This window comes from Amblyomma americanum, chromosome 1 (genome assembly GCF_052857255.1).
Source record: "Amblyomma americanum isolate KBUSLIRL-KWMA chromosome 1, ASM5285725v1, whole genome shotgun sequence".
NCBI lineage: Eukaryota > Metazoa > Arthropoda > Arachnida > Ixodida > Ixodidae > Amblyomma > Amblyomma americanum.
In genome coordinates this window covers 451,167,103-451,191,655 of record NC_135497.1, presented here as the reverse complement: position 1 = coordinate 451,191,655, position 24,553 = coordinate 451,167,103, and the positions used below count along the sequence as shown (strand labels likewise).

Here is a 24,553-nt window from a genome sequence, read left to right as displayed (position 1 = left end):
CCGTAGAGCAACGTTCGGTAGCGAAAAGAATCAGCAACAAATGAAGCATTTTGTACTTCGCACAAAAACGACCATTCACAGTAATTTGCCTTTTCCTGCAAGAAGTGATCTAAAAAACACCTAATTATGAAGCTCTGAGATGAATATCCTGGTCCGTACACGAATTCAAGCTGAGGATATCTCGCCAGAGTTTTACCGCTTAAATTCTGGAAAAAATAACACCCATAAACAAAGGGTTCTAATTATACCGTGGCATAATGCAACCCCACTGCACAAGTCATTGTAAGCAGCCAAGGAATAAGGCACTACTCAACTGCTTCTTCCAGGCATGTGCCGCTTCCAGGAAAGCCTGGCGCCCCAGCTTCTGCCGTGTGACCCCTTGTTCAGCCCAGAGCTTCTTCTCCACCACCAGCTGGGTGGAGATGCCCGCGTGGTCACAGCCAGGGATCCAAATGACTCGCTTGCCACACATCCGCTGCCTGCACGAGGAAAATGCCGCAACAGGTTACCACCAGAGCTTCTACTCCACTTGTGCACAGCGCACCAAAAGGTGGAATCACAAGCTGCTCTAGAGAGAGTGTTAACCCCTGAAAGGTTCGTTAAAAAAAAACAGTACCAAAATGGCTAAATTTGGCAATGTAAAAGAATGGCTACTGCCATCTATGTTGTAAAAGGAAAACCATTTCGCGACCTCTGTTTGTCAAAGACCCCTGTTATAAGGGAGCAATTACTCATTGGCATCCACCCAAGCGCAGCCGTACGGCTACAAAGGAAAGCTATACAGCTTTCTCAGAAACTTCACAGTTAAAGAAAAATTCATCCTGGTCCAGGGTTCGAACCCGGGACCATCACTTCACCAGAGCAGTCGCTCTACCAACTGAGCTAATCGGGACGGCAAGCTTATGGTAGGGCAAGAGCGAAATGATCAATAACTCGAAGTGGGAACAATGTTGGGAACAAATCTACTCCACCTTGGGTGATTCCCCTAAACATTTGACCAAAGACCCCTGTTCATCAGAAAGTAGCGAAATAAACACGACGAAGAGAGCTCGTCATAAGCAAGAAAGTGGCAATCGCTCGTAACGAGCTGAAGTCATCATAAACTTTGAAAGGGTTAAGCCAGAGGTCACCTGACCCATTTCACTTCCCAGAGGCCCACGAGAGTCAGCCCAAGTGGCACTCCAGAAGCAGGCCTCTGCTTGGGCCAGAGAGGCCTTTGAGGGCAGTCTGCTCAGATACCATTAGGTCAGGGGACCAAAGATGCGACAGGAAACTGACACACACACAGTTAGCGGCAGCAAATACTCAGCACTCCCCCAACGTCAACAGTTTGGCGCAATGTGATTCAGCGATAATTTCCACCTGCTGCTCATGCATGTTCCAGTGGCCCACTGCTCTCCAACCCTCCAGCTTTCCCATTTCTTGACACCTATGAGGCAGCTGTGGAGCAATGTTTGAAGCCTCATTAAAGCAAAGCACAAGAGAAGTCATAAAATTGTCAATGCTTTACCAGCTTTGTGGTCACTATGTATTGGAAGTACAATCATGCAAATTTCAGACATCAAGGTGAAGGTCATAGCTGTGCACAAACATTTAGGGAAAGGTTCTTTTGAGCCACACCTATGGGTCTGTAGGTCAATCAAGGATAAATCCGACTCTCTTATGTAAGTAGTGAAAGCGCACTCCTGGATAGAGGCAAGGGTATTTACTATGCCTTGCAGTGCAACACTATCACCTTTATGTCGCACTTATTTTCACTGCAGTCATCCCATGCAACTCCTGTCTTTTCATGAAGAGGCCTCACAGCGTGACCACAGAATGTTCAAGCCAACTACAGCCAAGACGCCAGCTTGAAAAACAATGGAGATGGCACACAAAATACCGAAGCAACAGATACGCTAATATTTCTTTGATAGACAACACTTCACAAATCTGCACAACATTATCAAGTGCAGCAAAGCCTCTGAAGGTGCTACAGGGCAGCTCAACCACTTTTTGAGAATTCCACAATATTCAAGGATTCGAATCTATGAAGCCTGTAGGTAAAGCATGCCAAGTTGTTGTTTTTTTTTTCACAAACATTTAAAGTGTTGATGTAATCACCAATTAAATCTCATGCTTCTCCTCAGAGTCCGAGAAGTGAGGAAGTGAGAAGCTTGGTGAAGACACCGTGGAAGGTGAGATTTCCAACTTCACTACCTTCGCCCGCAGCCTGGTATGCATCACTGGATGCAGCAAACAACGCTCCACACGCTTTTCCTTCAGTGGCGTTCTTTTTCCAAAGCAGGCAATTCTGTGTTGGAAATAAATGACATCATCATTCGCCTCCCACTCAGTGTTGTTTTTTTTATTTTTTATGGGGGTTTAACGTCCCAAAGCGACTCAGGCTATGAGGGACGCCATAGTAGAGGGCTCCAGAAATTTCGACCACCTGGGGTTCTTTAACGTGCACTGACATCGCACAGCACACGGGCCTCTAGAATTTCACCGCCATCGAAATTCGACCGCCGAGGCTGGGATCGAACCCGTGTCTTTCAGGCCAGCAGCTGAGCGCCATAACCACTCAGCCACCGCGGCGGCCCACTCAGTGTTGTGTGCTGAAGAGAAGCCTGAAGGCCGTCGCAGTTTTAATCAGCGATTATGTTGCCCCAGAAGGCTTTACATGCTTTAACTGCAGGTTTCACTCATTCTACACCTTTGAGCTCACTGAATTCTAAAACCTCTTCAGATGCCCTTTAACGCATGCAGCTGCGGCCACTATCATCACCGTGCGACCAGTGCTACTTGTTTAGTGCTGCCTAGTGCTGTGCCTGTTCGCCCTTCTTTGCTACCCTACTCCGCTCAAATATTTCATTACCTCCTCCTTCTCAACAGTCTGCCTTCTTTCCACATTCGCACCCACCCTTTCCTTTGCCCGTGCACGCTGGCAGCCAAGCCACGCAGTCACAAGGTCATCAAAAAGTTGGCTTCACCTAACAGCTTGCAAGTCCAGTGGTGAACTTCACTACAGCTACTATCCTGAGGAGCAGTGATAAAAAAAAATAGTGTTATATTCGTACCTTGCTTCCGAACATACAGCAGCAACATGCATTCTGAAAACAATGAAGTGAGGAAAAAAAAAACTAGCTTTATAGTAATGTCAATACGGCCCTCCTAACAAAAATCACCGCAAGATGAGTCTATAAAAGAAGAGCATGAAACTAGCAGCATGACTGACTGCATTTCCCCACAGAGAAAAAAAAAAGAAATGAAAAGAAAGGAAAAAAAAAGCATGTCCACGAAGAGCTCCAAACGACGAAAGTACATGTGCAGTAAGAAAAGGCACAAAAAGTTAAAACTTTAGATGTCAAATTCTTTAATGTCAAGTGGGAGCCGACTAATGGCTGCAAATGGAGAAGTATTTTAGCCCTTTGTTACATCCTTCAAGGTGGAGGTAAGTTTGGGGGCCGAAATCTAGTAATATTTATAGCCTTGACAGCTGACTATGAACTGAACTGCAGCCCGTGAGCTTCAATACAGCTCAGCTGAAAATGGGAACCAATCCTTCTCTCACATGCATTTTTGTTTCAACTCACTTCACACCACTGTCATTGCTAAAGACAAAACAGTTCCTGTACAAGAGCTGTAGAAACCAAACATTGATGGTACTGAAAGTATTAACTTTAAAGGTGCGCTAAACAGGAATCTGAACTCGTGTTTTTACCGCGGGAACTCCATCTACACGTTCCGAGCATTCTTATAAACTTCGAATTAGTGTCCTGTGCGACCGATTTCCTTCATTTAAATCTGATTAAACGTCCCAGCTCCCGCCTTTTTTTTTTAACTCAACGCTGAAGGTAGGAGGACTCAACCAACACGTGGAGTGAATTTCAGCCAGTCGCTGATGGCAGGCTTGCCACTCTGCCATCAGCGAAGTGATACATAAATCAAAGAGTCCACGCGTATTTTTATTTCCGTGGGCCTAATTTGCGGCTAAGTTGTCTGCGACTAAAACTATTTATTCACAGAAACATAAAAAAAATAACAACGAAAACGAAGTCGGCAAAATTTGTTGCGCCACAACACCGAGGGTAACCGCGTTTTCGAAATTCTAAAAATTGATATGGATATTACTTACGGTGGGCTACAGGTCTCTCAATAATTAAGAAGCCCAAGAGTGATAATTAAAAGTTCACTATTCAATATTAGTTAACCAGCCTGCTAGTTTGCACACCTTAGTTGTATTCTGATGTACTACACCGACAATGCTATGACGAAAAAAGCACTCCTCAAAAATCCTAGTTTTAGAAATTGTGCAAAGTCTTAGGTAAAACACCCGGTATTTCCAGAAGCCTGTGCTGGCCTAACCTGACAAGGAATCTTGTAAACTGGCAAGCAAGATGTTATCATACCAGGCATGAAAGAAACATCTCTGCATTGTACAGCACAACTGATGTGTCACTAACACATCTTGTAAACTGCCAAGTAGAAGTTATCATGCCAGGCATGAAAGAAACTTCATCTCTGCATTGTACAGCACAACTGATGTGTCACTAACACATCTTGTAAACTGGCAAGTAGAAGTTATCATGCCAGGCATGAAAGAAACTTCATCTCTGCATTGTACAGCACAACTGATGTGTCACTAACACATCTTGTAAACTGGCAAGTAGAAGTTATCATGCCAGGCATGAAAGAAACTTCATCTCTGCATTCTACAGCACAACTGATGTGTCACTAACACATCTTGTAAACTGGCAAGTAGAAGTTATCATGCCAGGCATGAAAGAAACTTCATCTCTGCATTGTACAGCACAACTGATGTGTCACTAATACATCTTGTAAACTGGCAAGTAGAAGTTATCATACCAGGCATGAAAGAAACTTCATCTCTGCATTGTACAGCACAACTAATGTGTCACTAACACATCTTGTAAACTGGCAAGTAGAAGTTATCATGCCAGGCATGAAAGAAACTTCATCTCTGCATTGTACAGCACAACTGATGTGTCACTAACACATCTTGAAAACTGGCAAGTAGAAGTTATCATGCCAGGCATGAAAGAAACTTCATCTCTGCATTGTACAGCACAACTGATGTGTCACTAACACATCTTGTAAACTGGCAAGTAGACGTTATCATGCCAGGCATGAAAGAAACTTCATCTCTGCATTGTACAGCACAACTGATGTGTCACTAACACATCTTGTAAACTGGCAAGTAGAAGTTATCATGCCAGGCATGAAAGAAACTTCATCTCTGCATTGTACAGCACAACTGATGTGTCACTAACACATCTTGTAAACTGGCAAGTAGAAGTTATCATGCCAGGCATGAAAGAAACTTCACCTCTGCATTGTACAGCACAACTGATGTGTCACTAACACATCTTGTAAACTGGCAAGTAGAAGTTATCATGCCAGGCATGAAAGAAACTTCATCTCTGCATTCTACAGCACAACTGATGTGTCACTAACACATCTTGTAAACTGGCAAGTAGAAGTTATCATGCCAGGCATGAAAGAAACTTCATCTCTGCATTGTACAGCACAACTGATGTGTCACTAACACATCTTGTAAACTGGCAAGAAGAAGTTATCATGCCAGGCATGAAAGAAACTTCATCTCTGCATTGTACAGCACAACTGATGTGTCACTAACACATCTTGTAAACTGGCAAGTAGAAGTTATCATGCCAGGCATGAAAGAAACTTCATCTCTGCATTGTACAGCACAACTGATGTGTCACTAACACATCTTGTAAGCTGGCAAGTAGAAGTTATCATGCCAGGCATGAAAGAAACTTCATCTCTGCATTGTACAGCACAACTGATGTGTCACTAACACATCTTGTAAACTGGCAAGTAGAAGTTATCATGCCAGGCATGAAAGAAACTTCATCTCTGCATTGTACAGCACAACTGATGTGTCACTAACACATCTTGTAAACTGGCAAGTAGAAGTTATCATACCAGGCATGAAAGAAACATCTCTGCATTGTACAGCACAACTGATGTGTCACTAACACATCGTGTAGACTGGCAAGTAGAAGTTATCATGCCAGGCATGAAAGAAACTTCATCTCTGCATTGTACAGCACAACTAATGTGTCACTAACACATCTTGTAAACTGGCAAGTAGAAATTATCATGCCAGGCATGAAAGAAACTTCATCTCTGCATTGTACAGCACAACTGATGTGTCACTAACACATCTTGTAAACTGGCAAGTAGAAGTTATCATGCCAGGCATGAGAGAAACTTCATCTCTGCATTGTACAGCACAACTGATATGTCACTAACACATCTTGTAAACTGGCAAGTAGAAGTTATCATGCCAGGCATGAAAGAAACATCTCTGCATTGTACAGCACAACTGATGTGTCACTAACACATCTTGTAAACTGGCAAGTAGAAGTTATCATGCCAGGCATGAAAGAAACTTCATCTCTGCATTGTACAGCACAACTGATGTGTCACTAACACATCTTGTAAACTGGCAAGTAGAAGTTATCATGCCAGGCATGAAAGAAACTTCATCTCTGCATTCTACAGCACAACTGATGTGTCACTAACACATCTTGTAAACTGGCAAGTAGAAGTTATCATGCCAGGCATGAAAGAAACTTCATCTCTGCATTGTACAGCACAACTGATGTGTCACTAACACATCTTGTAAACTGGCAAGTAGAAGTTATCATGCCAGGCATGAAAAAAACTTCATCTCTGCATTGTACAGCACAAGTGATGTGTCACTAACACATCTTGTAAACTGGCAAGTAGAAGTTATCATGCCAGGCATGAAAGAAACTTCATCTCTGCATTGTACAGCACAACTGAGGTGTCACTAACACATCTTGTAAACTGGCAAGTAGAAGTTATCATGCCAGGCATGAAAGAAACTTCATCTCTGCATTGTACAGCACAACTGATGTGTCACTAACACATCTTGTAAACTGGCAAGTAGAAGTTATCATGCCAGGCATGAAAGAAACTTCATCTCTGCATTGTTCAGCACAACTGATGTGTCACTAACACATCTTGTAAACTGGCAAGTAGAAGTTATCATGCCAGGCATGAAAGAAACTTCATCTCCGCATTGTACAGCACAACTGATGTGTCACTAACACACCTTGTAAACTGGCAAGTAGAAGTTATCATGCCAGAAATGAAAGAAACTTCATCTCTGCATTGTACAGCACAACTGATGTGTCACTAACACAATCTTGTCATGCTTTTCTGATAAAAAAACACTGCCTCCAATGTTTCACGAGCAGTTTTTGCTTCCTTCTGCCTAGGATTCTCATGTCACGGAAACAAAGTTTACAATCGGTGCAAGCAATGCAATGGTCAACAAGGTGCATGCCCTCCTTATTAGCCAGATTTTTTGTGCATGAGATCCACCTGCACAACATCCCCTGTCCCGTGGCAGATCGTACACTGGCCAGGCGGGGCGTTGCGTCAATGACAGTCTCGGAGAGCACGAAAAAAATCTCACTAATAAGGAGGGCATACACCTTGTGAACCATTGCATTGCTCGCACTGACTGTGAACTGCGTTTACGCGGTGCTAGAATCCTAGGCAAAAGTAAACAAAAAACCGCTTATGAAACACTGGAGGCGTTTTTTATCAGAAAAGCGGGACAAGAGTGAGTTAGTGACACATCAATTGTGCTGTACAGTGCAGAGATGAAGTTTCTTTCATGCCTGGTATGATGGCATCCTGCTTGCCAGTTTAAATGACTTCTTGTTAAATGCCAGTGCAGGCCTGTGGATTTATATAGTATATGCATGGTTCAACCTTGAATAAATCAGTTGTCAGTAGTGCCCACGTTCATCTGTGTCTTTCCCTTTGTCCTGTCGTTTGAGCTAAATAATATTAATGTGATGAAAATACTGCGTCTTTGTACCACACATTATGGACAGATAAAATGACTGGGTTGGCCCAACCTGAGTGAGACACAGTGCAAGCAGAGAGATACACAGTTTAGAAGCAAAACAATGCTGCCTTGTGCCCACACTGCTAGGCATGTGAACATGCTACTGTAGTATGAAGTAATGTAAATCACAAGCAGCTTGACTGGTAATTAACCAGACGCATCGAAAGTAAATGAAACTAAGTTTTCTGAATTATCAGTGACCTTGGATGTTTTGGTAATGGCTGAAGAATGTTCACTGTCCAGCACCCATTCTGTCATTTGTTCACCTTGAATGTCCTTGTCAACTTTCAAACTTCCTGCATGTTTACTCTGAGGATTAACTGTGCTGGCATGCAGGGCACTGCAAGGTGATGGGCACACTATGATGGCACTTAAATGTGACATTGAAGCACACAGAAGGGCACCTAATAAGCTTTACAGCGTTGTGCAACAGTGCAATCTCATCTCAGATACATATTCCATTTACCAGTGATGCGATTTGTACACCTGATACCCATAGCCAATGCTCTCTTGGAACAGAGAACTTGCTCATACCAGCGCACAAGTGTATCCTGGATGGTGACAGTCAATGCATGGCCCAAGTGCAAGTCACCAGTGATGTTGGGTGGTGGCAGCACCATGCTGAATGTGCCTGCTTCCGCCTGTTGGGAAAAAAGCAAAGCAAAGGTTGGCGACAGAAGCACAAATACATGAATCCATTCATGTGCAGCACTGTAGGCATAGGAGTTTTGAGCAGAACCATTCAAATTAATCCATGAAGGAAAATGCACCTAAGTTGCTATAATGCGCTTTCCTGAAGAAAAAGCAAACAATACTGCATTGCCCAGACTACAAACTGAACAGCAGCAGCTCTCACACTCCCAAGAGTTAGAAATATTTGTAGTGCTCTATGGTAATATTGATAACTCTGGCGGCAATGATTGATGATAACAAAAAATTCACAGGCAATCATGCGATTTGATGCAACAAATCTTTGTTAGCAGTATAGGTTGTACATTGCACTTTTACACTGACTGCCTTCTAATTGCATCTTTGAATTATTTCGCATCTTTGAATTTCATTTTGCCATCGCAATTTCATTTCACTGCTACGTGGGCTTCTAGATGGAGGAGGCTTGAAGATGGTGGATGCTTTTTACCGATGGGTGCCCCACCCACCCAGAGAGGGTGCTCTGGAGGGTGTGTCCCAAACCAGCAAAAGCACTTGAGGGGGCTTCACACACGCACACACACACAGAGACAGACAGAGACCACAGCTTTTTCTGCTGTGAGAGGATTATAATATTGCTCACACAGTAAAAAATGTAAGCATCTGCACTAATATGGACTTGAGGTGACCAGTATAAAATGACAAGAAGCCAAACATAGGCTACAAAGAGTCGCACTCGCTTAACTCATACTCAGCTACTAGGCGAAACATTGAAATCTTTTATATGTGTGGCACTCAGAGTCCTACTATTCCATTGTCAACACTCTGATCATGGGCTTGACTGCTTTTAATGAATGCACAATGTCATAGGTTTATGGGGGATTTAACATCTCAAAGCGACTCTGGCTATGAGGGACGCCGTAGGGAAGGGCTCCGGAAATTTCGGCCACCTGGGGTTCTTTAACGTGCAATGACATCGCGCAGTACACACGACCCTAGAATTTCGCCTCCACTGAAATGCGACTGTCGCGGCCAAGATCGAACTTGCATCCTTCGGATCAGCAGCCGAGTGCCATAACCACTGAGCCGTCGCAGCGGCTTGCAATGTATTAACTCTCTTTCTCTGATTATCTCCTCACATCAAGGCTTTTTCAATCACTGCTTTTCTACTAGAGATATTTGGCCATGCCTGGCATGATCACACATTCATCAGGGGTACTCCTGATAAGACAAACTTCTGATAAAGCGCTGAAGTTTTCTGTTCTCTTCAAGTTCATCTTAGGGGGAAGATTCTGCGCATACAGTATCACATGTTCTTTCATCCATACATGTGTGCGAAAGTAGCTACATGCTTCGCCGTGATACAAGGGCTGTGACTTTTTTGCTAAACCATTCCTCAAAGCAATAGCAAGACCACTTTTCAACATAAACATTCTTTGCACTTGGAGACACTCTGAAAAAAGTGGAAATGGTAATAAAATATAACCTGTCATTTATGAGAAAAGCATGGTCCATTTCACAGCACCTAGGTTAACCCATACGCCCAAACTTCTCAAATTAAAAAAATATATATACTTTTCATACAAAATGTTAGTCACTGAAGAATTTAGAATTATCCTTTAATTAATAGAAATATTTTTCTCAGTGCCAACTTTTGAGCCATCTTATAATGTAGGACACTAGGCAAAACCACTACCTATTCCAGAGAAGGACAGCTCTTTCTGGTGCACAGAATGCACAAAACTGAATGCACACAATGCAACACTTGCACAGGAAAAGTTTAAAGCCTCTTGAACCCATGCTAGAGAGTACAAGCATTTATGCAATAGATATTTAGAGTTCCAGTGAAAAACTAGGTATGTATGGGTGAACGCATGCTGACACAAAGCCACATGATGACCTCACTTCAGGTGACTTTCGTGCATAATTAAAGTAAAGATTCTTTGTTTAACCCATAATACCACACATGCATCTATCAAGATCAAAGGCCTATCAATTGCACTTTCATCTCATAACACATTATGCTCAGTTGTCAACCTGTTTAAATCCACTGCATCTCAAAAGCTGCTCCCAGTTCTCTTCCATTACCCCTCTCCGGCACCAGCTACAGCCAGGGTTCCTGATTTCACCTCCACACCCTACTTTACCTCTTCCAGCTCCGTTTCACTTCCTTTGGTATCCCCAGTGTCGCTCAGAGACCAATCTCTCCACATTCCGTGGCCTGCCAGTGTCCACTGCATCCCCTTGATATGTTTGTTCTCTAATCCACACTGCTCTCCTGTCTCCAAACATTGTCTCTCAAGTGATAGAAAGAGAAAAAATGATGCACCAGTAAGGACAATAAAAAAAATTTGAAAAATATAACAAAGTTCTTAGAAATTTTCTCTTTTGAGGAATATCAGCCACTGTGCATAAGCTGAGTGTGCCTGCCAATTGCATTTCAACCCACTCTTATTCTCACGGTAATGTCTTTGTTGTACCAGAATGTGGACATGTGGTCACCACGTGGCATCGATAGATGTACTCCCTCACAATATCAGTACCTCACTGTCTACTACAAACTGTTCTGCTGCAATCACGAACAGCCTTCCAGGCAAGGCTATAGCACGCTTCCCAACCAGCGACAGAGGGCCAAGCCCCAGTTCAACAATAGCCCGAGAGCAGGACTACCACCAATCACGTGGCAAAGAAGGCGCTTCAACTACAGGGCAATACAAGACCTTGCTGCAACAGCAGCAGATGGAGTGGCAACAAACAAAAACATATTTTTAACACTACATACCGCACATCTGGAGCAAAGTGTTTGTTATGGCAGCACATGTTTGTACTTGCCTTCCCCTTGGAGGGCGCATGCAGCCCCATGGCCTCCCACCAGTCGAACCAGCCAGCTTCCACATCTTCCGAACTGTACACCCGGGGGAACTCACCCGAAAGATCTGCATGGACATCGGCCCACAATGTAGTGGAACAACTGAAGGTCACACCAAAGACATAGTGGTAATCTTAGAGTGCACTCAGCCCAAGATGCCAAATCCCCCCACATGTATTCTGAACTGACATGTTTGACCAACATCACATAATATCTTGACAAATAAATGAGAATGAACCTGTTAGCAGCTGGAAACACGAGATGTAAATGAAATATACAGCCAAACCTCGTTATATCGAACTCGAAATCGCAAAATAGTTTTATATTGTCATGTAGTGGTGATGGCAGTCTGGAAGACAGTGAAAAGGGCTTCCAAAAGAAGCTGTTTATTGGGCTGCCCTGCACCCACAAACAACAGAGTGACTCGGTGGCAGCGATAGCAACAAGCGCCCTTGGTGGTCATCGAACAGAATTCCTGCCACTCTCGGCCGCACTCAATTTAATGCTGGCAAAGAAACTTCGAGATAAGGCACCAAAAGCAACTACAATGATCTGGAACAATGCGGAAGCAGTTGCACGTGGCAATGATCAATCGAGATAAGTCTGGCCACATCTAGCGCCACAAATAAATGATAAAGCCGAGTGCCGGCGGATCTGAGCGTGAACAAACAGTAGAAGGATTCGTGGTAATACATCAAATATTCGATATGGCAACAGGTAGGCTTATCTGTAACCTACATGCAAGAATATGTTGCAACCATGCTAGTAATGTGCTTCTTGCACAACGTGTGGCTGCCAGCTAGCTAGCAGCGTACTGCTTACTATACTCGCGGACAGCTTTCTGTGGCTATGCAGTGGAGGCTATGAGGGTGAGGCACAAGGCTTTCACAAGCATGCTCTTATCACTCTCCCACGAGGGAGAGAGAGATTCTCCCACGAGGGAGAGAGAGATGGGCGCTTAAACTGGCGACGCGCACTTGTAGCTTCCGCAGCATAGCCACAAAAAACTATCCGCGCTAGTATCCGCATCGTGCGCTGCAGTTTCAGCCGTACATGTGGCGCCATCTGGGAGGCGTAGCGGGAAAAAGGTGGCTGTTCCAATCAGACGCAGATGCTGTGCTCCTCTGACCTCGTCGTGACTCTTCGCAAGAACAAGCTGGAAATGCCTCGTAAAACACCCACCTCGTTTACTGTTGCGTTTATGGCCATCCCACACCTGAATTAGAGCACACTGCTTTTTATTTGGGCTGCGCATTTGTCATGTTTTTTCCGGGCAGTCACAGCACGACCTATCGCATGTATCGAGTGCAGGGGAAGCAAAAAGAACCACTGAGCTGTAAAATCAGATGGAGCTTTTAGAGTCAGGCTGTTTTGCACACATGCCTGACTCGACACCTCGGGGCAAGTCTTACAGACATGACCTGCGTTAATGAGTGAACGCGATGTCTGTCCGGCCTGCAGGGACGCTTTCTTTTGACCTGCTGACTGTTTCTATCACCGTTTCCTACTGTTCTCAGCGTTTGCTTTTGGGCAGTTTATCCTGCCGTAGACGCACACCACTGGTAGGAAAGCTCATAGCAACAGTACTTTCTTGCTTGCTTGCTAGGTGTTCAATCTGGGTTCCCACAAGAACCAAGAGAAAAAGCCCTTTGAAACAAGCAAGTCGATTTACTGTTGCCTCGATGGGTACCATAATAGCTGCAAAAATGCCGCCGGGAAGCAGTTAAAGATTATGTTTTATCGTTTTTCCTGGAAATCATACGAGTGCGAAACAAAACAGCGCTGCTGAGAGCAGTACGGTGTGCAGGGTAAACAGGCCAGCGTGGAGAAGCAATAGAGAAAATTGTCAAGTTAGAACTGTGTACACAAAAAAGTAAAAAATCTGCGCTGCACGGGCGAGTCTCGGGCACTGTCTGAGAACAAACTGTGCGAGCGACTACCATTGGCCTAATTTACAAAACATTAAAAAGTACTGTATATACAAAGCAGCGTGTACGTAGCACCCTGTCGCTAATAATCCCGCACGCGGCACACTGCAAGCAGCCTGGGTACTGATGCACCCAGCCGCATATCGTCCGAAGTAACTGACGCGCTGAGCGTTCCCGTCACTGCGCGCAATACCTGGAAATGAGCAAGAAGGATTTCAAGCTTGATGTTTGTACCGAGTGCTCGAAACCAACAGACGGTGAAGAAACGAGCCGTAGAAGAATTAAACTCGCCTCAAAACTGAGCCTGCACATATCTAGAAGGTGTCCGCGGACATTGCTGCACAGAAAGGTTCACCGCATGCATCATACACAGGCTTAGGGTCGCAGAATTTGCGACTGCACACCAAACTGTTGTTTTTAAAAACGCATCAACATTTCCATTCGTCCGAAAGCTACACCATCACGCGCTGATGATGTTAATTAAGCCAGTCATGCATGCTGCTCTTTCCGGAGATTGCGCTCAAGCGCGATCTGGCTGTCGTTTGGACCGAGCGAGCGAGAAAGCAAAAGAACGGCGGTGGTGACCAACTTGCTGGTGGATACCGACGACGCTTTCAGAGTGATGTTGTAGTTGCACATATGCCTGACCCGGCCTCTCAGGGCAGATCTTCAGGTGCGACTCACGTTACTAAGAAAGTGTGTGGTCTGCCCGCCCCGCAAAAATATATTTTTTTTTGCAACACCTTTCCAATGGCTGTTTGGGTGTAAACTCCTAAAACGAAGCGCCGCCAGCAGAAGCGCTCGCGACAAGAGACGCACCCAAGGCGCCGGCGCACAAAAAGCGTGCCTGGCGGAGAACGGACTGTGACTTGCATTGCTTTGGTTTTAGTTTATTTTGAAACACAAACACGGTGTATGCGAATGTGCATGCGACGCAAACACAAAAGCGACAGAAAGAAGCCCTGTTCTAATGCAGTAACGCTGTCGGGAAGCACGCATTTCACGGCTCTTTCCGCTGCCTCACACGGCAGGGGACAGCCGCTTTCCGCGCACGCCACGCGTGAAGTGGCGCCACTTGTTTTGGAGCAGTGGCGCCACTATACCAGTGCACGAGGCAGATAGGCATTGGTAGGCCTAACCTGCTTCACGTCACAGCCACAGCAGATGGCTCCTTGGAACTAGCTGCTGCTTATCATAAGATGTCTAATCCTGTTACCAGTACGCTATATATAGAATAATCGCTCGTTAACATTAAAGTGCAGTTGGTTTCAGCAACACCTTCGATAGTAAAGCACACCAGGCAAAGGCCACCTCTACAGGCTCTAGTAAGGTTGGCTTCACCGCATGACAGCGATGCAAAGTGCAGATCAAAGGCTATTCTCAAGAACAGCCCCCATTCACCTTGTCACAAGATTTCGCAGCACTAGCACTGCCAGCAGGCACCCAATGACGTGTATCTGACCCGCCTCTGGGCTTGAAAAGTGATCGAAAAAAGCATCGTTGAGAGAAGTGCCACCTGCAGGTGCACACTACAAAATTGTAGTTCAATGTACTGTGCAACTTTGGTATCGTTTTACACAGGATTTTCAAGGGTATAATTCGTCTGTTTGATATAGCCAATATTTAGAAATATCCGGGTTTGATTTATCCGGGTTCAATTTATCTGGGCTCGACTCTACCACCAAGAAACCCCCATTTGAATGTGATTAACGGGACACTGAAGACGCATGGAAGTAAGACAGCATCGATAAAGTACCGCATTATAATAACAAAGAAACCACTCTTACCGAAAACTTAACTTTTATAACTTAACTTTTATAATCTAAAAAAGACCAAAAATGACATGCAGGTGTCGCCATCACTAGCCAATTTCACAAGTAAAATTCACGCATCAGCACCAATTGTTGGATCCCAGAAGCTATGCCACGCCGCCATTCAATTCAATAAAATGGTGGCAACCCATCCTTTCCACTAAGGACATCATGAGTTTAAGTAGACTGACAGGAAGATTTTTAAATCCGATTTTCTCACCGATTAATTGGTCTTTTGCTGCTGGACAAACGTCAACATAGCCAGAAGGAGCCAGCGAATAAATTTTTAACGAGAGCAATCATTGGATGGAGTTGTTTCCAGTGTCTCTTTAAAAGCTACTCTCACTACTGTTACAACTTACTATGTATTTAGTTACCACAACTTAATTCTTTCAGGGAGAGCTACAACCACAAATATAAGCAAGTGGCTACAGTATCATCATATGGACATTTACACCAGCAGGCTTGCCCAGACTAAAATTAGCATATATTAGCCAGTTTTCAAGTTTTTACAAAGCTGTTCCAAATTCTCTGCCTTTCCTTGTAACTAAGCCTCTCTCTCTCTCCCAAGGGTTCAAAAAAAGCCACCTTGTCGCAAAGGTGACACTCGCTACATAAACTGTACTTTCCGATTAGTTATTGGGAAAAATACATTCAATCTGCCATCACATACCGATCAGATCAGGCACAAGTACAAATTTTAGGTAGGGCTTTTACTAAAAGGTGTACAGAACTGCACTGGCAACCTTAATGCAGCAGACGATAACAAGGTGAATTCTTAATAGGTGAGTGTGTGTTTTGTATCTGTGCATGTCCACTCCCACACATACACCCGAGATTTTGAAAAATTCTAAACAAATGGTGCAGGTGTGGCAGTGCATATGCATTACCTAGACTTGACAAACCCAGACATGACATGAGCCGCCGTGGTGGCTAAGTGGTTACGGCGCTGGGCTGCTAGCCCAAAAGGCGCGGGTTCGATCCCGGCCGCGGCGGTCGAATTTCGATGGAGGCGAAATTCTAGAGGCCCGTGTACTGTGCGATGTCAGTGCACGTTAAAGAATGCCAGGTGGTCGAAATTTCCGGAGCCCTTTACTACGGCGTCTCTCATAGCCTGAGTCGCTTTGGGACTTAACGTTAAACCCCCGTAAACCAAACTAAACCCAGACATGAGATGAAAGTTTATCACAACAAAGGTTTAAACTTACTGGCACCACAAAATGCAGCAAAAAAATTGCCAAGCCCTTTTGACTAGACAACAGACATTCAGCACTGTAACCCAGACCTCCATTTCAAGTGCTGTAACTTCATTTAAAAATACCTAAAAAACAGCCACCACTGCCAGCAAGGAAACATAGAGCAAAGTGCAGGGCAAAACTATGGAGGCCTGACAGGCCCAGGAATAGCAGTGAGACTTCAGCCACCTGAACAAAATGCGGAAGAGAAATTTCTCCGAGTAAACACTGGAATCTAACTAGCCTTGTGTCCACATTTTTGGTACTTAGCCAAATGAACACAATGCATATACTGCCCTTCTCCTCACCTTTTGGCAGTGTGTTGCTCGAAACAGCTGTAGAAAGCCTCTGAAAAGCAGGAAAGCCAAGGTCATAAAATTCACAGAAGCTGAGCACCCGGCCCACCACAAAATGTGATCGCATAGAATTAGTCTACAGCGATGAAAATTTAATTTGTTGTTTCAAATCTGCCGCCGTTTCGCGTGATTTGCTGCATGCCTGCGAGATGGTGCTTATTAGTGCGCTAACACTAGATTCATGACTGAAGAAAAAGGAACGCCGACCAAAAGGTTGTTGTTTAAAACGAAGACGTTTCGAAGACACTAGATGGGTTACTGGCAAAAAAGCCATTATGGCCAGGCGAACCTTGTAGTAACTCCGGTAAGCACCAGCTACAGCTGAGTGGAGGAAGGGTGTGAAGGTGAAGAGCGAGAAACGTGATTGGGTGCACATGAAGGTATCAGAAAGAAGAGGAGAAGGGTGATGTTGCTGGAGGAATGTGCTGTGCAGCAAGCAGTAAATCACGGATGAAGCCGATCCTTCGACTGATTCCGAAGCCGAACAACGTACACATTGAGCTGAACAGCAACGCAAAAGAAGAAAGCACCAACATGGGTCAACCGATCCAGTGGATGTAGTGAGGTGGCAAGCCGAAGCACAGTGGCAAAGACAGTACAACCTTGCTGAATGGGACGAAAAGCAAGAAAGAAGAAGCAAATGATAGTCACCGGAGCAATGGATAGTAGACAGCCCAGTACAAGCTGCTTCAGAGACCATCGAACAGAAGGAACAACTACTTGAATCACGAGCAGCTCAGGTGGCTTATCGTAAGAGGAAAACAGAGGAACCGCAAGAGCATTTGGGTACATGAATTTTCAAGCTTATAAAAAGCTAAACAGCGATAAGCAAAGATAAATAAAGGCAAACATGCTAGCGCACCACAGCCAAATTTAGCTTAACTAGACAAATTGGGTGCCAAATTTTCAGCGTCAGTGAAGTGGCCACACATGTGCAAAAATTGTCTTGAACGTGCATGTACCCGCGTGCTGTTTTCAGACTGACTTGCACACAGACAGAAGTTGATAACGACATCCAAAACACAGCGTGAAAGACTGGCAATTTAACAGGCGCAATGGTAACCTGCTATGATCAGCAGCCAGTGAAGCTGATCTGTTCATGTTACCGCAGGTTCTAATCCTGCTCACTCTGTTTCTTTCTTTTCCCATCCCAACTGAATATGACATTCCACGCTGCCTTTTGGGCCGACCGGCTCCTCGTGCTGTCGTATAATAAAAGCAGCATGACCTCTTGCATGAGAACTTTCAATGCAGCGAGCAACATCCTGTACCGCAACACTCCATACAAATGGTGACCATTATTCTCAACTCTATTTCAACCTTGACAAAATGCTAACCACAGATATGAAAAATTCCTGGCTATAAGTCTTTCCACCTATAGTTCACAGTAACAATACTAGTCCCTTTTCTAAATTCCAGAAAGCACTGACACAGATGCACAATTCAGCTGAATTAAGTCAACTGCAGGACAAAGGCCTCTTCCAATGATCTTCAGTCACTTTGTCCTGCGCCAACTGAGGCCAGCAAATTTCCAAATTTGACCTCACCATGTCTCTGCCATTCCCAGTTATGTTTCGCTTTACCTGGAACCCATGATCCCAGTGCCACCAGGTTCCCATCCATTTTCTAGTGGGCAAAAGCTTTCCCTGACCTGGTGCTCAGCTTTCAGGGGTGAAATGCTTGAGAAAAGGGTCTTTGGCCGACTCCTTTCGACAGATCACTGATACGTCAAAGCTCCTGATCGGCCCTGTGCTTGAGGTAAAGCCCATTTGTTACCCTAACAGATGACTGGCCATTTGTTCTCTGCAATACATGTCCTTCACACATCAATTTGTTCCTTTAAATTTCCAACAAAGTATCCCTTACCCATTTTAATTGTATAAATCCACACTGCTCTTATCCCACCACCCCAGTCAGATAAATTATTAGAAAATAGAAGAAAAAATAACGACATGGCACTGTTTGGGATCCAACACCTATCACTTTGTTTTCCCTAGCTCACTGCACTCTTCACAATTTCATTTAAAATATCTTCATTAGCCTTGAAGTTTCTGCCCCATAAGCGAGCACTGTCACGATGCAACTGGTATATGCTTCCCTCCTGAGGGATACTGGTAAGCTGAGAGTCACGATTTGAGAGTACCTACCAATTGCACATCACTCCATTATTGTTCTCCTAACTATTTCAAATTTCATGGTCCGAACCTCTGCCCACTACTTGCCCTAGATTGATGCATTCCCTCAGCACATTCAATATCTTACTGCCTAATTGTGAAATGTTGCTCCTTCCCTAGATTTTTGCACACTAATTTTCTTAATATTAAATTTTAGTTTCGCTTCTCTTCTCAGTATTCAGGCACTCAGTTACACTCTGCAACTCCTCCCCCGAGTTACTCAGCAGGATGTCAATGTCATCAAAAAAAATCTGAGGTTACTAGGACGTTGTCCATCAAGTTTCATCCCTAGCTCTTCCCAATCCAGCCTTCTGAATACCTCTGTAAGTACACAATGATTACCAGTGGAGAGATCATGTTTCCTAGCCTCACCTTTCATGAATAGTATTTTACCACTTTTTCTTTGGAGGACCATGCTGTGTCATATACTAGTAGGAAACATATTTTATAAAAGGCATTGTACTTTTTTAAAGAATCATTAAGTATGAATATAAGTGCTTTATGAACACGTTGAGAGGGTGAAGTGGGCTGAATTTTTTATGTAAAGAAGCTTTTTTTCATGTGCTCTGTACTCAATCTTACAGCAGCGATAGCTGTTAAGAGCTCCTTTCCCTGAGATCCAGTGTTGCTGCAGTAGTGACGTCAGCGTCCACAAATGGGAAACGACAGTAGAAACGGGAGACAAGAATGGCAGAGGATGAAAGTGGCAAGACAGCACGAAGGAGATGAAGGACAAGAGGAGCGGAGGGGAAGGTGCGCCACTGCTGCACCAGGCATGCCTAGACATACATGCCATGAGCCACTGTACTGGCGTGATGCGTGGGAAGGGGAGCAAGCAGCTGCAGAAGTGGCAGTGGCAGAGCATTATTCAATGTGATGAAATGATGATTCAAAATACAAAAAAAAGTGACAGCTCAGTTCCATTTCAACAAGAAAGTCCTACACTGCTGCAAGACAGCTCTGCACTTCAGAGCTCACATGGATCACAACAAAGAACACCCATGTCCTCACAAGCATACACACTGTACACAAGTGACCACATATACAGTACACCACTTACACTCACATGCCGGTAAGAGGACCGGTTGTCTACCCGATCCAGGTAAGCTTGAATAGTTGGGAAGATGAAAGAAGTAGACAAAGACAACAGCCTCCATAAAAAGCAGGGGCTTCGGTGGGCAACTGGTAGGAACACACATCAGCAGCTGTTTTCAAGCAACTTTGTATACTGTAGGATAACGCTACTTGTTAAGTCTATTAATTTCATTTCTAAAAATCATCAATGGCAGCGGACCGAAACACACCCAACTTGATGCTTTTTGATGGTTCTCATGCCAGTAATTTGCCCCAGCCACACAACAAAACATCACAACTGCATACTCTGGCATCCTTTAAATGAATCAAAATTAGCTAATGTAAATAAGCTACTGAAAATGTGACCACTGCCAAATGCAAACCTCCAAATCCTCTAAGCTAGTACCACAATACCTGGTCAACAAATCTGCACGCTATTGTAGCTAGTGTAGAGCAGCAGAAAAAAGAAGAGGAAGTGCATGCACCATCACGGAGAAGGGAACGAAGATGAGGTGATTAAAAAGATAGCGCTCTAAGGAACAGCTGCGTGCCCTCTTTGATCCGTCACAATGGCACAGTCTACAGGATCCGTCACACTAGCATTGACACTACAATTAACTCCAGGTTTAATCTTCCTTGTTTCCGTAGAATTAACAGCATGGGCATGCCAAACCAAACGAATACAAAAATGCTACATAGCCTTCTCAACAGGTAAAAAAAAAAAAATCATCTCAGTCTTAGGACCACGAACATGTGAAGATTTGTGTTCCTTCAAGTTTGCAGTTTCAAAAATGCTATACAGCTTTCATCTATTCCTGCGTGGCTAAAAGATGGTTGAATGCAGAGTCACTGGAGCTTTTAAGAGACAAATGACAGAACGCAAGTGCACAGGACAGACGCAATACCACTTGTCCTGTCCTTCGTCTCTTAGAAGCACTCATAACCATGTATCCAATTTAATAAATCAACCTAGCCCAACTTCCCATCCTAATGTTCTTGCATGGACTCTTAAGTGGTGCTGTTCTCTAATTATGAGCTTAACTCCACCATGGGACTTTCCAAAATCACATTAAAATGACATCGCTTCAATATGGTCAAGTTGGACTTGGCCAGCCACCTGGTTAGCTGAGTGAGCACAGTGACCACCCCAGTCTGGCAGTGGCCCCAGGCTCTGCCACTACTAAGAATAAAGCCCTCTTTCACCCCAGTTCCATGATAGAGGTGTACAGATTTTCTTAGCGGCTGCTATGACACCATTTCCCTTCTTGACTTGATTTCTCTTCTCACTTCTTGGCGAGGAACAAAAGGCTTGCCCATTCCTACCCAAGATACAGCTTCTGATGCAGCCCATGCAATGCACCGAAAGGAAATGACTATCCTCAGTCCAATGCTGTTGCAACTGTGCAGAAGTGGGAAAAAAAGCAGCAAGGATGCAGTGAGGTGCTCAGCCACAGTGGAAGGCATTAGATTAGGTGGCTGACTCCCATTCACGCTGCTTGCTTTTGGTGCATTGGAAAAAGTTCTCTCAAGAAAGCAAGCCTCTGCAAGCTTGCCAGCATTTCAAAGGTGTTTTTCAGGCTTTACAGTGAGATTCACTATTCTAAAACAAACACTGCAAACAAGATGTCAACATGTATGGTGCAAGAAATGGACACCATAAAAATAAGTAGCATAATAAATATCACGGAGAAATTAATCCTTTTAACCCACTAGACCACACACTCTACTGAAGAAGCTAGCCATGGGTGGGAAGCATACATGACCCTCATTTCCACTGGACTGCTCATAATTTAATTTGTTAATGTGAACATAGTGAGAGTGGTGTTTCAAGGTTCTTCACCCGATGCCTAAGCCATACCCTCTAATACACCATAATGGCAAATGCTGGGACCCACCCTCTTTTGTGTGCATGTTGAGAGTATGCCCCCCTTGGAAGGCACTCATTGTGTGCCTCCATCATGGCTCATGAGACCTTCCTTCTTCCACTCTTCCAGGTGACCTGTCGTTTCTTGGCTAACCTCCTGCAAGTCATCTGTGTCTGCAGCAAGGCAGCGCCTCTCCACGACTCATGTACTGCTGCCAGAACACACCACTGAAGATGCTTGGAAATCAATCACCTTTTCCAAACTCTAAACCTCCCCACGTACATGAGGTGCAGGATGGAGCATGCTGGGCCTCTTAAGTTACAAGGGCTCTCACTCTTCACCTTCATTAAAATGAGGCTGTTTCAATGAAGGTGAAGCACAAACGTCTTCTGTGACGTAAGTTCACATTAAAGAACCCTAAATGGGCTTAATTATTCTGAGGGTTTACATTTCGCCAACTCCCTGGCTTCACCTCCTCGTTCATGCTTCCCTCATGGTGCAGTTTCGATGTCCATCATAAGACCTTTCTTGTCTTCACTGCCACCTGTTATTATTACTATCATTATTACTAATCTGAATCTCATCCTCAATGACTTGCTGCCCCAAACCTACCCCAAGTGATCTGGCCAACAAGACCATCTTCTAGAGTAGACTGTTTACCACAGACCCTTTTCCCACTGAAGCCTTTCTAATCATGTCTGCACTCCCCTCTCCCAACAGTGCTGCCTCAGCTGCTTTCTCCCATGCACCTTCTTCCCTGGTCCTATGGAATGGAATGACACAAGGCACCTAGGAAGGATGTCTTGGCAACAGTGCCACATCCCTGTACAACACCACACGTCATCCCAAATGTGTTCACATCATTATCCATTGTTCACTTCACTATCATCCCTTGCCCTGACTACACCCTACTTTGATCTGTTCCTTATCACTTGTGTCGCCTTTACCTATCACAAACTTTCATCCTTTTCTCAATTTTCGTTTCCAAGTGGGGGTTAGCAGACACGCGTGCATACTTATTATAATTATATATTATAACAGTTTATTATTATCATTACCATGTCAATGAGTCTGAAGTAAATACAGAAGACCAGTTTCCCTGATGAACACGCATCAAAGCCAAAATCATACATAATTTTGTAGAGTTCCTTATGCTAAATGCGCCTGTAGACTTGGTAACTTATGACTCGATTCCATGTGTCTTAGCAGCACAGTTAAGGAGTGAATGCACAAAGCAGAGAATAAAAGCAGACTTGGTGCTAATTTTCTCGCGACCGTTTCGGTGTGCAATTTTGTATCAGAACACGAACTAAACAGCCCAAAAAGAGGAAACAGGTTGCACTAGACTACCTTCATGTGATCGCTTTTAGTCTGCTCTTCTAAAACCAAGGCCGTTTCGGTGATGTGATGTCGCAATCGCCACGAAGGGCAACGCCACGCGAATAAAGCACTCGCAGGCTCATGACTTCCGCACGGGCTGGGGAAAAGATCTACGAGTGATACATACACACGACGGACAGTGCAACGCAGCTGATCCAGGCCTCCATCTCTCACGTTCTGTTTCTTTTAACAACGACGTCGCGATGCGAGGAACTAAGTTGGTTGCTCTGATATTTAAAGGACGGGATGCAGAAACTCTCAATACGGCTTGGTTCTTACTCAACGCTCTGATGTAAATAAAAAGCGACAGGCACAAACTGGAGTCCGGCCAAAAGATTGAAGGTGTCGCATGAGGCGTCAGCTCGAATGTAACACAAGGGGAAGTAGCACGCAGGACAATGCTGTTGTGCGTGTTACTTGTGTAACCGACGGTGATTCGCAGCGAACCACACTGCCACTCATTAACAAGACCAGAATGCCAACCCAGTAAATTATGGCAAACTGGCAGGAACAGTTGCACCGACGCAACACGAACAAGCGCATATATATTCCGTGCATGAAAATTAGCAGCACAAGAACCGGAGCGCCAGCCACCATACCGCTGCTTAGGTGCGCGCCGCAAGTACAACTACGACATATGCCGATAAAAGATGCGAAATACACGGTCCCTTCTGCTGATCAGCTCTTCGAAGGAAAACCAAGATCTCCTGATGTCATGTAGTGGGCAATAATAACGCTAAACTTGACTCAGTAAAACATCAGAGATTTAACTGCAGCAAATAAAAAAAAGTGTTCCTCATATTACCTTTACAAGTACCCTAGGAAACAGTCCCTGAGCACCACACACAGCACACAAATATGCCCTAGGATACCTCCACATGGTGGACCGGAAAAATTTACAACTTCAGGATTCGATTGCTTTGGCTTACTTTGGATTGAAACTGGATGGTGAAAATGATTAGTGGCAAGCTGCAAAACTTTCTTAGCCAAAATGCAAAGAAAGACAAATAATTGTTTTAATAATACGAAAAAATTAGACAACTCAACAATTCAAAAACTCCACATCGCCATAATTACTGATCCGGAGTTCCCGGGTTCGAACCCGACCGCGGCGGCTGCGTTTTAAAGGCGCCCGTGTGCAGTGCGATGTCAGTGCACGTTAAAGATCCCCAGGTGGTCGAAATTATTCCGGAGCCCTCCACTACGGCACCTCTTCTTCCTTTCTTCTTTCACTCCCTCCTTTATCCCTTCCCTTACGGCGCGGTTCAGGTGTCCAACGATATATGAGACAGATA

General features: G+C 44.4%; 1 protein-coding gene across 3 annotated transcripts in view; it reads right to left on the bottom strand.

Moving 5' to 3' along the window:
- LOC144115967 (valine--tRNA ligase, mitochondrial-like) overlaps window positions 1–24,179 on the bottom strand; it is a 192,426-nt gene extending 168,247 nt beyond the window's left edge. For 2 of the 3 annotated variants that reach the window (XM_077650611.1, XM_077650613.1), the window contains exons 1-5: window positions 24,064–24,179; window positions 16,718–16,757; window positions 11,399–11,502; window positions 8,453–8,559; window positions 315–479 (exon numbers count right to left, since the gene is read on the bottom strand). In XM_077650611.1, the coding sequence (XP_077506737.1) occupies window positions 315–479; window positions 8,453–8,559; window positions 11,399–11,502; window positions 16,718–16,757; window positions 24,064–24,138 (491 nt within the window). In that variant the 5' untranslated portion in view covers window positions 24,139–24,179. The remainder of the gene's footprint in view (window positions 1–314; window positions 480–8,452; window positions 8,560–11,398; window positions 11,503–16,717; window positions 16,758–24,063) is intronic. The other variant, XM_077650614.1, reaches the window with a different exon arrangement.
- Window positions 24,180–24,553: the final 374 nt, after the last annotated feature.